We start from the raw sequence: 14513 nt of genomic DNA, 5'->3' as shown, positions 1-14513 counted from the left end.
AATTAATTAATAATTAAATTTTTACAAAGTTAAAAAAAACCTGTTACAAAAACTTGTATTTGAAAATTATTTTTGTTATTATCATTTTGTGAACTTCAGCGAATAACTTGAAACCATTTTTATTTTTAATAATAATAATAATAATAATAATAATAATAATAATAATAATAATAATAATAATAATAATAATAATAATATTAGTAAAAAAATAAGAATAATTTTTAAATTTTCGAAAATGCTATTAAAAAAAATGTGGGTACAAAAAATATCGACCTAGATTGCTCATGACTTCGCGTCATGTGACAAGTTGCAAAAAAAACAACAATGCTCTATATTTTATTTTTTTATTGCAAAAAAAGAACAAAAAAAAATTAAAATAACTCTTTTCCCCTTTATTAATATAAAAAGTTATTTTTCCAATATTTTTACTAACTCTAGTCGCTAAAATTTCGAATTTCTTTTCCCTTTTTCACAAAATTATTCCTCCTTAAGTTCTTACCTGACTATTGTTTTGGAAATTAATTAAATTAATTTATACTGATGAACAACAAATTGCTTTCTTCTTCAACTATTTCCGAATTTTTTCAAATTACACATTCCTTCTAAACTGTTTTCTATCTTTTTTTGTAGAAACTAAAAATTATTTCCAAATTCACTTGCACTTTTCACAATGAGAACTAATGTTTGATCGATTTTTTTCCTTTTTTGTTAAATCAATATTAATTGAGATGAAATATTTATTTTTCAAAACAAATTTCAAGAGAAAACTAATTTTTGATTGAAATTAATTTGTTTCGTTAATTTTTTTTTGAATAATATTGATGAATGATGATAATGCGGATTGGTAATGGAATTGGTTAAGGAGTTTCACTTTCTTTCTTATAGACTGGAAACTTGAATTGCGGATGGAACATTCGCGCACACGCGTATTCCCCCAAACTCCGTTCTTTATTCAACGAGACGAGAGCGATTTAACATCTAGAATGGTCACGTATCATCGACCTCATTTATCTGCAATAAGCTCTTTTGTAGACTTCCGGTCGCACAACACATTCCTTCTTCTGATCCCATAAGTCCTTAAACTCGAGATTCAGTTACCCTGAATCATTTCTCCTTGAATAAAAGGATTGAACAGCAAATTCTTCATTTTTATTTTCACACGCAATTATCATTTTGATAATTAATCAATTTTTTTTTTTAATTAATATTATGTAAAAAAATTTTTTTCTAATGGAAATAATTATATTTCCTGCTAGAATAGGAAATGACTTTCTAATAAAAGTTTATTAACTTTCTAATAAAATTTTTTTTCTCTATTTTTTTATTTATTCTCCAAAGTGAATTTTTTTTATCAATTTCCTTTTGCTATTTTTTTGTATTTCTGATACAATTTTAATTTTTTGACAGACGAATGATAATTTTAATACATTTTTTATATTTGTTTTAACTTTTACTTTTTTATTTTCAATTTTCATATTTTTTAATTTTAATTTGTTCTCCAAAATGAATTTTTCTAATCGTAAAATATTTCCGCTACAATTTTTATATTTGTTTTTCAAACTGAATTTTTTTTTAAATATTTCCGCAACAATTTTGATTTTTTGACCGGCAAAAGCTAATTTTAATACATTTTTAAAAATTTTTTCCAACTTTTACTTTTCAATTTTCATATTTTTAATTTGTTTTCCAAAGTCTTTAAAAAAAATTTTTTATTATTAAAATATTTCAGTTATAATTTTGATTTTTTAAAGATGAAAATGAATTTTAATAAATTTTTTACATTTCTTTTAATTTTTAATTTTTATATTTGTTCTCCACAGTGAATTTCTATTATTATTAAAATTTTTTCAACGATTTTAATTTTTTGACAAGCGATAATTAATTTTAATAAATATTTCTTTTTATTTTTAATTTTTATTATATTTATTTTCGAAGCTGTGAAATTTTTATTATTAAAATATTTTCGCTATAATTTTAATTTTTTGACAGTCGGAAGCTAATTTTAGTGAATTTTTATATTTGTTTTTATTTTTAATATTTGTATTTGTTCTTTAAAGTGAATTTCTATTATTATTCAAATATTTCCAACAATTTTGAATTTTTCAGAGATGAAATCTAATTTTAACATATTTTTATATTTGTCTTGTATTTTTAATTTTTATATTTGTTCTCCAAACTGAAATTTTTGTTACTAAAATATTTCTGCTACAATTTTTATTTTTTACAGACGAAACCGAATTTTAAGGAATTTTTTACATTTCTTTTTATTTTTAATTTTTATATTTGTTCTCGAAAGTAAATTTCTATTATTATTAAAATATTTCCAACAATTTTGAATTTTTCGCAGGCGAAATCTAATTTTAACATATTTTTACATTTGTTTTGTATTTTTAATTTTTATATTTGTTCTCCAAACTGAATTTTTTGTTATTAAAATATTTACGCTACAATTTTCATTTTTTACAGACGAAACCAAATGTCAATCATTTTTTTTTACATTTCTTTTTACTTTTAATTTTTATATTTGTTCTCCAAAGTAAATTTCTAATATTATTAAATTTTTTTCCAAAATTTCAATTTTTTGGACAAGCGATTGTTAATTTTAATAAATATTTCTTTTTATTTTTCTATTTTCACAATTTATTTTTGTCCCCTAAACTGAATATTTTTTCAAATAATTTTAATTGTTTGACAGACGAAAGTAAATTTTAATACATTTTTGAAATCACATTGTGTCAAAAAATCAAAAAAATTGATGACAATATTTTAATAATAAAAAATAGTTTGAAGAACAAATATAAAAATTAAAAATTAGATTCAATTATATTCTCAAATTAGAATTTCAAAAAAAATTTAGTTCTCCACCGCATAAATTATAACTTTCTCGGCAAAAATCAACTTTAATAATAATTGAATTTAAAAGAAATATTGTTGTAAATAAAATATAAAATGATAGTGCAAAAGTACTCACGATCAATCAGTTTAAATCTCTTTCAACACTTTATGAGCTTGAACTCGATTTACATAATGTTTGATATACGGTTGTAACGAGGGCATAAATTGCAATTTGTAGGTCTCGGGCAAAATTAAAGCTTTTCATGATAAAATTTTTGTTCTAGTTTTTCAATTACAATTTTTCAATTAATCATCATTTTTTTTCTACATTTTTTTTTTTTTTTGACTTACCTATATTTTTTAAATTTTATCATTTTAATTTGAATAAAATCAACACATTTTTTTCTTTTAAATTCACACACAACGTGGAGAAAAAGAAAAATATTTTTTATTCCGAGGAATGTGGATTAATTTAAATATTTATAGATTAAAGTAAGAATGCTTATTACCACATCACATATATCATTTTCAATCCAATGACCTGTTCTAAATGTTTAATATGCATAAAACCAGAAATCTAGAAAGTGCGCACAAGTTTCAATGACTATAATTTAAAGTTTCATATACAAAATATGAGGAAGTTGTATTTAGTCTTCCCATAGTCATTTATTAGCACTTTTCGTTATGACTTTACGTTATGACTAAATTATTTTAATTATGGTTAAATAATAGACTTAAGTGCTTTTAAGGCAAGAGGAAAAAAAAAGTGTTTTCACAGAAATAGAAAAAATATTATTTCTCATTCATGGATGAAAATGTTGATGAACTAAACTTCATCACGTTTCTAATCAACGATTTAGTAGTAAAAATATTTTTCTATTGAAATTTAATATAAATTTTTGTATAAAAAATATTTCGCATAATTTTTTTATTAATATTTCGTGAAGAAAACATTTTATTTATTTTCTTTATAAATTTTATTATTTTTGTCATAGGAAAAATATTTCTTTTTCCGTATAATTGCTTGAAAAATTTTGTATTAGAAAATAAATTTTTGTTTCGCCTTATTTCTATATTATTATATTTATTTATTTTTATATTTCGAATATATATTTTATATTTCAAATATATATTTTATATTTTAAATATATATTTCGTATTTAAAAAAAAAAGCTTATTTTTCTATAGAAAATAATAATGTTACAGTTGAGGTTGACATGTATTCTTAAATCTTAATGAATTAATTCTAAGAGCAACGTCAACTATTCCGGAGGATTCGATGAAATCTACAGATTTTCCTTGAACTGTAAAAAGAAATAATAATTCAATAATTTTCTAGTCCATAAAAATTTATTAACTACATATATTATTTTTTTTTACTTCGCTTTTTTTAATTTAATCAGAATCAAAAGAATTGATAAAAATATCACATTGAAATTCGTTTTGATTTTAAATTAGAACTAAATTACATTTGCACTTTTATTTTATTTTTTAAAATTCTAGCAGTAAATCGTCTTGCCTTAAAGCTTCATCCTCGACTTTCCTCAAATACAAGAATAAATCATTTCGAGATTGAACGTTGCCCCATTGTTGAGTCACACTTGGCCATAAGAAAAAATGATTAAAAAATCGATGGTCATCGTAAGCAATTATTAAGTTCTTCTTCTTCTGCTGCGACCAAATTTTATTTAATGGTACATTCCAGCCCGCATACGGTAATGCATAGTCATTGAATTCAGTTTTTAAAAACTCTATAAATTCCTCATGAATTGTTAAATTTCCATTAAAATCTAAAAAAACAATAATCGACGATAAATTATTAAAAATATTTTTAAATTAAATAGTAATAAATATAGTTTATAATATTCAACGAAATATGATATAATTACTTGAAGAAAATTCCTGCACATCAAAGATAACAATCTCATTGGTATTATCGAGAAACATCTTCACATCATTAATAATTGTTTGCATTGGAATAGTGCTGAATGCGTGACATCCCCACCATTTAATTTTACTTCTTCGTTGTCAGCACACACGAATATCTAAATATCGTGCTCCGTGTATTAATTGTTCGAGAATGTTTTTGTCCTAAGAAAATAAAATATTCCTTGCAATTTTTTTTTTTAATTTTCTATTTTTCAGCAGGATAACAAATTTTACTGTCCTTAATTAATATAATTTTCTATAGACTTAAAAAAATATAATACCTAATTATATATTTATAAAAAATTATACCTGATTCATAACGTATTTTTTGTAGAAAAAATCTCCAATTAATGAAGACGATGTATCATAAGCAGCAGAATTATGTGTTCCTGGAATAAAAATGTCTAATAGCGATTTATGTCCCAAAGCACATTTCATATCATACATCCAAGTTATGGTTCAGTTTTCAAACAATTTTCTTTTATAATTTTCCCAGATCTCAACAAAGCGACATGATAATCTGAAAATAAAAATAAACAATTATAAATAACATCGTAAAACTAACAAATAAATTAAAATACTCAAGAAATTAAATTAATTTTTAATTCTGTTATTCCAATTTCATTTTCCGCAGTAACATTAAAAATAGAAATAGGTTTAACATTATCTCCTGGTTTTTCACTATATAATCCTATTTTGTCTCCTGGCTGAAAATTTTTATGAATCCAATGAATCTTAATATCTCGATCTCTATTCGCGTAAAATTTTGGGGAAATAAATACACCAATGTAGACGTCTTCAAATTCTGCAAAATTTTATTTCGAAAATATTCATTAAATTCCTAAAGAGTTTTCTGAATATAGTATAGAATATGAAAAAAAAAAATTAAGAATATTTAAAATACATACCGTCTGTAAGCGGTTTCTCTTGAGAATAAACACTATTGAGAAAAATACTTGCAAGACTAAATATTGTAAATATAAAAATAATGAATTTACTAATTTTAAAAAAAACTTACAATAATTTCACTACTTGAAAGTGCAATTTCAATATGAAAGAAATTTTCGAGGGAAGGATTTTTATATGCTGAAGATAAGATTTTTGTCAATTGTATACATCAACAAAGATATTGTAAAAAAAATAATTATTCTGCACGTGATGATGTTCTAAACAAAGATTTTTTTTCATAATTTTCTTTCTTTTGTATTACTGCTACATTATAAAATAGAGGCTTCGTACTCAATAATTAATTTTAAAAAAGTATCAAAAAGTAGCTTTCAAACTAAAAAAAAGTAGTAAAAACGTAACTATCAAAAAATTAAACTTGACGACCAAAAAAACGTTCTAGATACTTCAGAAAACTGACAAAAATTCCATTTTCTATATTTTATTTTCTTGACTTTTTCCTAATTTTCATCAAAAACATTTACTTCCTTCTTATCTTGCTAATAAATTTAATTTCCTGCAACGAATTTTATTATTCGTGAAAGAATTTAAATATTTATAAAAATAATTTAATTCTTGCGTAGAATTTTATACAAATTTTTAAATAATTCATTTCTTTCGACTAATTTTATGCAAATTCTAATTCAAACAATTGAATTCCTGAGAAATTTTTATTATTCATGAAAAGAATTTATTGAATTCTTAAGAAAATTTTTAAAACAAATTTCTTAAATAATTGAATTCTGTTTGCAAAATTTATGAAAATAGTAGATATTAAAAATCATTGAATTGCGGAAAGTTTTTAAAAATAATTAAATTTTATAAGGAATTTTATTAAAATTTTCGAGAATAATTGAATGTCTGTGTGGCATTTTATTAAATTTTTTTGAAAATAATTGAATTCCTAAAAAGCATTTTATTATTTATGAAAATAATTGAATTCTTGCGAACGATTTTAGTAGAAATTTTTGGGGCGGTATCAATTGCCCTCAATTCAACTGTATACAGGAAAACTGCCCACAATAAACTGCATACTGGAAAACTGCATACAAGCAAATTTTAATAATAAAATTATTAAATTTAATTTGAAAACTGTATAAATCTAAACTGCATACCGTTAAACTGCACATAGGTAAACTGCACACAAGTCTAATTTTCTATTAAATTTATAAATAATTAATATTAAAAACCTGTATACAGTTAAAGTGTACATTGGTAAACTGCATACAAACTAAATTTAAAAAATTAAATTAAAAATTTATTTATTGTTTAATTGCACACCGTTAAACTGAACATTGCTCAACTGCATACAAAATAAATAAATAAATTAAAAAAATTTAATGTATCGTCAAATTGCACATTGGTAAACTGCATACATATCAACTGTATACAGCTAAGTTCTCTTCTATGAAGTTGACAGTTGCGAATATATTCATAGAAGAGAACTTAGCTGTATACAGTTGATATGTATGCAGTTTACCGATGTGCAATTTGACGATACATTAAATTTTTTTAATTTATTTATTTATTTTGTATGCAGTTGAGCAATGTTCAGTTTAACGGTGTGCAATTAAACAATAAATAAATTTTTAATTTAATTTTTTAAATTTAGTTTGTATGCAGTTTACCAATGTACACTTTAACTGTATACAGGTTTTTAATATTAATTATTTATAAATTTAATAGAAAATTAGACTTGTGTGCAGTTTACCTATGAGCAGTTTAACGGTATGCAGTTTAGATTTATACAGCTTTCAAATTAAATTTAATAATTTTATTATTAAAATTTGCTTGTATGCAGTTTATTGTGGGCAGTTTTCCTGTATACAGTTGAATTGAGGGCAATTGATACCGCCCCAAATTTTTTAAATAATTAAATTTTCAAGAAGAAATTTATTTCTTTTAAAAATAATTGAATTCTTCTGATGAATATTGTTATTTATGAAAATAATTGAATTTTGCAAATAATTTTATTAAAATGCCTCAAAATATTTGAATTATCGGGAATAATTTTGAAAATTTATCGACACAATTGAATTCTTACAAAGAATTTAAAAAAAAATTTTTTAAATAATTGATTTTTTCGAGGAACTGAAATTAAATTTTTAAGAATAATTACATTTTTTTGAGCAATTTCTGTGAAATTTTATTAAAAATAATTGAAATCCTGCGATAAATTTTATTATTTATCAAAATAATTGAATAGTTGCAAAGAATTTTATTCAAATTTTCAAAAATAATTGAATTCCTGAGAGTTGTTGCGTAAAATTTTATTAAAATTTTTCTAAAAAAAATTGAATTTCCATGAAAAATGTTATTATTAGCGAAAGTAATTGAATTGAATTCCTGTGGAAATTTTATAAAAATAAAGTATTTACGATGATGTTTTAAATTTAAATAGATTTTATTTTTGAAATTCATAAATACAAAATTGATTGAAAATTGGCTAATTTTAAATCTATTAACTTTTCAAGCAATTGTAATGCCATTCAGTTATTAAAATTTTTTGGAAAAAACTATATGGATACATTTTTTCAAAGTGATACGACGAATTCTTTGTTTTTTTTATAAATGCTTCATACATTTGTGTTAGTAGAAATTAAATTTTTGTTCCACCTGATTTCTATTATTTTGATTAATCCAATTTGAATTTCAACTAAGTTATTTTCATATTTCAAATAATATATTTCATTTAACTTGTTTTCATATTTTAAATATATATTTAATATTTTAAATATATATTTTGTATTTCAATGGAAAATTATTTTTCTAAAAAAAATTATAATGCTACCGTAAACATGTATTATTAAATCTTTTTGAATTCCATTTAAGTGCAACGTCAACGATTCCGGAGTACTTGATGAAATCTACAGAGACGATATTTGCCGAGTGTTGCCACATTCCATTGTACCAGCCAGTAATTTTCGGATTAGTAACTTCTGCCATACGTCGAATGCCACCAAAAAGATTGTTAAAGATGTACTTAGTATTTGGAGTCATTTGTGCCATGGCCGATCGTGGTATTGTTCTCGTTAAACTGCAAAAATAAATAATAATTCAATAATTTTCTAGTTCATTGAAATTCATTAAATAAATTATATTATTGTATTTATTTATTTATTAACTATTTTAATTTAGAATTAGTATTTTTTAATTTGATAATTAGTGTTATAATGGTATTAATATAATTTGATATTCGTAATTTCAAACTAAGTCGTAAAAAATGAAAATTGTACTTCGTAATTTCAAATTAAATCTTATAAAATAAAATTACAAATATAGGGAATAAAATTAAAAATAAACTTTCTTTAATTTTAATTTTAATTTAATCCGATATCAGAATCAAAAGAAGGAAATAAAATTATACTTTATCGCATTTAATAATTGTGAGATATTTCACGAATTCGATTTTTTATCCGAATCAAAACTAAATATCGTGATATCAAATCAGAAACTTTTGTTTTATTCACGAAACTAAATCAGATCAAAAATTTTTAACTAAAATTCTTCTTTAAATCGATTATTTTTAATAATCTTCGAAACAGTTCTTTGACAATTTTCAAATACACTTCTTTACAATATTCAATTTTACGAAATTTCAATTATTCGTTAATTCTTCAATTAAATAAAAATTAGAAAATAAAAACTTAAAATAATATTAAAAAAATTCAATTAAACTTTTTCGAAAAAATTAATTTCAAAATTTAATTATTTTTAAAAATTCACGCAATATTGCTTTTAATATTCAATTATTATCTACAATTTTAGCTGAAATCAATTTTTAAATCAATGTTTATGAGAAAATTCTACTAGAATTCAATTATTTAAATACAAAAATAAATAATAATTTATAGAATAATTGCATATTTCTTAAAATTGAATTCTCATGACGAATTTTAATAAAATTTTTAAGAATAATTACATTTTTCGAGAAATTCGATTAAAATTGTATTAAAAGAAATTGAAATTCTGCGATGAGTTTTATTATTTATGAAAATAATTAAATCCCTGTAAAAAATTGTATTATTTATTAAAATAATTGAATTTCTGCAATAATTTGTAATTTTTCCAAAATTAAATTTTTTTTTCATGTTTTTAACTAAAATTCTTCTCTAAATCCATTATTTTTAATAATTATTGAAAAAGTTCTTTAAGAATTATCAAATTCATTTCTTTACAATTCAATTTCACAAAACTTCAATTATTCATAAATTCTTCAATTAAATATATAATTTAGAAAATAAAAACTTTGAATAATTTCAAAAAAAAAATCCGCAATTTAAGTTCCTCAAAAAAAATTAATTCGACAGAATTGTTAGTTAAAAATACAAAAATAAATAATTTATGGAATTTTTGAATGTTTCTTAAAATTAAATTCTCATAAAGAATTTCTTCAACAAATTTTTAAGTAATTGAATTCTTTTGACGAATTTTAATAAAAAATTTTTAAGAAAAATTACATTTTCCGAGAAATACGATTAAAATTGTATTAAAAATAATTGAAATTCTGCAATGTGTTTTATTATTTATGAAAATAATATAATCCCTAAGAAGAATTTTATTATTTATGAAAATAATTGAATTATTGCGAAGAAATTTATAAAAAAAAAATTTTAAATAATGAAATTCCTGTGAAGTTTTTATTATTTCTTGAAAATAATTAAAAGCTTCCATAGAATTTTATTAAATTTTTTTTTTAAATAATTGAATTCTTTTGGAAAATTTTATGAAAATAGTAGATATTAAAAATCATTGAATTGAGGAAAATTTTTGAAAATGATTGAATTTCGGAGAAGAATTTAATTATTTCTAAAGATAATTGAAATTTTGATAAAATTTTTAAAAATTTTAGAACATAATTTAATTTCTGCGAAGAATTTGATTACTTTTGAAAATAGTTAAATTTCTGCAATCATTTGTAATTTCTCTAAAATTATCCAAATTATATCGTACAATTTATGAACTTTTCATCCTTTTTGAATAAAATTACGGACTTTACGGACCTTTAAAAAAAAAAACAGATTTTCGTTTTGTTTTTAAAATTAGAAAAAAATGAAAATTAGACATTAATGAATTGTCTTGCCTTAAAGCTTGTTCCTCGATTCTCTGCAAATATTTGTATAAATCATCGACAGATTGAACGTTGCCCCATTGATGGGTCACACTTGGCCATAGGAACAAGTGTTTAAAAATATATCGACTGTCATCGTAACCAATTATTAAGTTCTTCTTCTTCTCCTGCGACCAAATTGCATTTAATGATTGATACCAGCCCACATATGGAATTATATAGTCTTTGAATTCATTTTTCAAAAAGTGTATCAATTTCTCATGAGCTCTTGGATCTTCTGCAAACTCTACAAAAAATAATACGTCCATTAAATTATTTAAATGTTAAAAATTAAATTACTATTAAATATTAAATAGAAAATATTTCTTTCTACCATATAAAATACTAGTTTCTTGGTATAAAATGCTACTTAAATTTAAAAAATGTTCCAAATTGAAATTTTCTGAAAATTTTAATTTTGAATAATTGAAATTAAAAATTCTGAAGAAGAATTTAGTTTTTTGAAAAATTTCGATTCAAATTGTTTAGAAATTGCTTCAATTTTTGACTTTTTAATTGGAAAATTTCCGAATAATCGAAAAATCGTCAATTTCAATTGAAAACAATTGTATACGTATTTTAAATGAAATTTCCTTGTTTTGAAAAAAAATTGTCTTCTCAAAATTACTAACCAATTGATTTTAGTTTTTTTAAAGATTTAAATATTATAAAAATTTTAAAATGCAGTAAAATAGAAATTTAGTTAAGAATTCTAGAAACTAATTGAATTTTGAAAAAATTCAGCTGCAAAATAATTAAATAATAAAAATAATTATTTAGAAATAATTAAATTTCACAAGATTTGAAATTTTAATTTTTAGAAATATTTAAATTTCACAAGATTTTGAAATTGTAATTTTTAGAAATTTCAGTTCTTGTGGAAAAATATAAATAAAAATATATATATAAAAAATAATTTAACAAAATTGCTAAAGCATTAATGAATTTAATTCAGAAATTCTGAAGAAATTATGTTTCTCGAAAATATAATTAAAATTCCTTCAAAGTTAAATTCCCGAAAATATTTAATGGAAAAATTTTCAAACAATTGTAAACGTCAAATTTTTTTGAACCAAAAATTTTCATATTTTAAAGAAATTTATTAGAATTGAAAAAAATAAATTAATAGAAAACGATATTTTCTTTGAAAGAAAAATATTTTAAAATGAGAAAAAATTATAGAATAATTAAATTTGAAATGACAAAAAAAAATTAAAACACATGGAAAAAATGACTAATTTCAGGTGTGGGCAGATGAATCGTGGAATAAATACGACGATTATTATAATTTCTAAGTTATAATAATAATAATAATAATAAAATATGAGGTAATCACCTGAAGAAAATTCTTGTACATCAAAGATAACAATCTCGTTGGTATTGTTGAGAAAAATCTTCACATCATTAATAATTGTCTGCAATGGAACAGTGTCCAATTCGTGACAACCCCACCATTTAATTTTCCTATTTGGTCGGTAGCATACCCGAATATCCAAATATCGAGCTCCGTATATTAATTGTCCGAGAACGTCTTCGTCCTGAAATTAAAGAAAAATAAAAAAAAACCTTACAACTTTTTACATATAGAGATAAATTTTACTATTTCACAATTTTTTTATTTTTCCATTTTTTTTCTATTTTTTACTTTCTATTTTCTATAATATTCTATTTTTCAAATTTTCTATATTTTAAAATTTGACGATTCACTCATAAATATTGCTCACATTTTCGCCGAAACCATTTTCCCTGTTGAGAAGAGCAAATAAAATTTAATTTGCATCTATGATTGTATTCTTCTAATCTAAATATTTATTTTCGAGATTCACGATAATTTTAAGTTGGCCAACAATTTCGTCGCCGACAACAAATTTTATTGTATTTATTTAGTATAATTTTGTTTGGAATATAAATTAAAGTAAAAATTATAAAAAAAAGTCTGTGCTTCTACCAGCTCTTTGCGACTAATCTATAAATATTTATTTTCGAAATTTGCGATTTTAAGTTGAAGAATAATTTCCTTGATGACAAATTTTATTCTGTTTATAAAATAAATTACTAAAAAAATTTATTATTCTTTTAATAAGATTTTTTGTTCGTCAAAACAAAAGAATAAAGAAAGAAAGAAAGAAAGTTCGTCAAAACTCCAAAAAATAAATAATCATTGTAGGTAATTTTATTTAGAATATAAATTAAAATCAAAATTGTAAACAAAATTTGTGATTGGAAAAGAATTATAAAATTTAAGAAGAAATTAAAAATCTATAAATTATTGTTGATTTTTGGAGATTAAAAATTTAAAGTGGAAGAATTTTTAATTGAAACGTTTTTTTAGATTTAGACGATTCGGAGTTAAATTTAGTTTCTAATTATTTATAAAATAAAATTCACCTGAGTTATAACGTATTTATTGTAGAAAAAATCTTCAATTAATGAAGGCGATGTTTCATAAGCAGCAGAATTATGTGTTCCTGGAATAAAAATATTTCCTACAGATTGATTTCCCAAAGCACATTTCATATCTTCCATCCAAGTTGGTTCAGTTTTCAAACAATTTTCTTTTATGATTTTTCCAGATCTCAACCAAGCGACGTGATATTCTGAAAAAAAGGATAAATACACGTAAATAATATAAAATTAACGAGTGAATTTAAAGAAGAAAAATAAGAAAATTAATTAAAAATAAAAAAATATCAGTAAATTAAAATGAAAATAAAAAGAGAATAAAGAAAACTAAAATTATGATGAAAAGAAACTTAAGGAAATTAAAATTAAATCGAAAAGATAAATATGGAAATTAATTCAATAAAATGAACTGAATATAATAAATAAAAAATTAAATAAATAAAATTAATTAAAATAGAAAATATTTGTAAATTAAAATTGAAATAAAGAAAAAATTAAGAAAATTGAATTTAAAATAAAAAAAATTCAGTAAATTTAATTTAAAATAATTTTTGTAATTAAAGGTCAAATACCTTGGAATTAATGAAGTTTATAATATAAATAATAATATAAATATAATAAATTGTATTTCTTCATTAAAAGGCTAAAATTAATTTAAAAAAACATTTTTAACAAAAAGCAAATATTAAAATTGAAATTCCCAAGAAATAAAAAATAATATTTACTCAAGCATTGTTTGACGAATTTCAAATCCCTCGAAGGAATTAAATCAGCTTCTATTTTCGTTTTTTTAATTCCACTTGAAAAAGAAATTTCAAAAATATAAATAGGTTCAACATCATCTCCTGGTTTTTCACTATATAATCCAATTTTGTCTCCTTGCTGATAATTTGTATGATTCCAGTAAATTACAATTTCTCTTTTCTTCGCCAGGAAAACTTTCGGCGAAATAAATATCCCAAAGTATGAGTCTTCAAATTCTGCAAAATTAAAAATTTTTTAAATATTAACAAAATTCAAAAAAAAAAAAAAATTCTGAATGTAATAAAAATGAAAAAAATTGACTCACCATCTGCAAGACTTTTCTCTTGAGAATAAACGCTACTGATGAAAACATTTATGAGACTAAATATAGAAATTGCAAAAATAATGAATCTACTCATTTTAGATAATTAGATATATTACTAATAAATCGCATCAAAGTGCAATTTCAAACTGAAATAATTATTTTCAAGATAAAGATTTATATATATATATATATAAAGCTGAAAAGATAAGATTTTGTAAAATG

At 21.5% G+C, this 14513-nt stretch overlaps 3 protein-coding genes and 1 long non-coding RNA gene across 7 annotated transcripts in view; 1 reads left to right on the top strand and 3 right to left on the bottom strand.

Annotated features, from left to right (window-relative positions):
- LOC122501240 (PI-PLC X domain-containing protein 1-like) overlaps positions 1-1082 on the bottom strand; it is an 8705-nt gene extending 7623 nt beyond the window's left edge. For both annotated transcript variants that reach the window (XM_043610562.1, XM_043610563.1), the window contains exon 1: positions 500-1082. The gene's annotated coding sequence lies outside the window, so the exon portion shown is untranslated. The remainder of the gene's footprint in view (positions 1-499) is intronic.
- Positions 1-8678, top strand: part of LOC122501246 — a 19073-nt gene extending 10395 nt beyond the window's left edge. The window contains exon 6 of the long non-coding RNA XR_006301554.1: positions 8542-8678. This is a non-coding gene — a long non-coding RNA (uncharacterized LOC122501246). The remainder of the gene's footprint in view (positions 1-8541) is intronic.
- LOC122501243 (PI-PLC X domain-containing protein 1-like) lies at positions 3979-5806 on the bottom strand. 3 transcript variants are annotated; one of them, XM_043610567.1, is made up of 5 exons: positions 5783-5806; positions 5074-5284; positions 4725-4926; positions 4355-4625; positions 3979-4139 (listed from the first exon to the last, which is right to left on the bottom strand). In XM_043610567.1, the coding sequence occupies exons 3-5, from the start codon at positions 4807-4809 to the stop codon at positions 4094-4096; spliced, it is 402 nt and encodes a 133-aa protein (XP_043466502.1). In that variant the 5' UTR covers positions 4810-4926; positions 5074-5284; positions 5783-5806; the 3' UTR covers positions 3979-4093. The 3 variants fall into 3 exon arrangements, 2 of the variants coding, with proteins under 2 accessions (XP_043466502.1, XP_043466501.1); XM_043610566.1 differs by having other exon boundaries at positions 5074-5569; positions 5673-5800; XR_006301553.1 differs by lacking the exon at positions 3979-4139 and adding an exon at positions 5427-5569 and having other exon boundaries at positions 4270-4625; positions 5673-5800.
- Positions 8410-14513, bottom strand: LOC122501241 (PI-PLC X domain-containing protein 1-like). The gene is made up of 6 exons (XM_043610564.1): positions 14292-14513; positions 13948-14202; positions 13208-13416; positions 12156-12357; positions 10793-11066; positions 8410-8746 (listed from the first exon to the last, which is right to left on the bottom strand). Exons 1-6 carry the CDS (start codon positions 14383-14385, stop codon positions 8497-8499), a joined length of 1284 nt encoding a protein of 427 aa, XP_043466499.1. The 5' UTR covers positions 14386-14513; the 3' UTR covers positions 8410-8496.

Source organism: Leptopilina heterotoma, unplaced genomic scaffold, assembly GCF_015476425.1.
Source record: "Leptopilina heterotoma isolate Lh14 unplaced genomic scaffold, ASM1547642v1 Lhet_206, whole genome shotgun sequence".
NCBI lineage: Eukaryota > Metazoa > Arthropoda > Insecta > Hymenoptera > Figitidae > Leptopilina > Leptopilina heterotoma.
Note: the sequence above shows the minus strand (reverse complement) of the source record. Positions and strands in the feature narration are given on the sequence as shown.

Coding starts and splice junctions, on each gene's coding strand:
- LOC122501243 (XM_043610567.1), bottom strand. CDS start 4,809: ATGCAAACAATTATTAATGATGTGAAGATGTTTCTCGATAATACCAAT. Junction 4,626..4,724: donor TGTGCAGGAATTTTCTTCAA/GTAATTATATCA, acceptor TTGTTTTTTTAG/ATTTTAATGGAAATTTAACA. Junction 4,140..4,354: donor GTCGAGGATGAAGCTTTAAG/GCAAGACGATTT, acceptor TTCTTTTTACAG/TTCAAGGAAAATCTGTAGAT.
- LOC122501241 (XM_043610564.1), bottom strand. CDS start 14,385: ATGAGTAGATTCATTATTTTTGCAATTTCTATATTTAGTCTCATAAAT. Junction 11,067..12,155: donor TGTACAAGAATTTTCTTCAG/GTGATTACCTCA, acceptor TATTTTTTGTAG/AGTTTGCAGAAGATCCAAGA. Junction 8,747..10,792: donor ATCGAGGAACAAGCTTTAAG/GCAAGACAATTC, acceptor TTATTTTTGCAG/TTTAACGAGAACAATACCAC.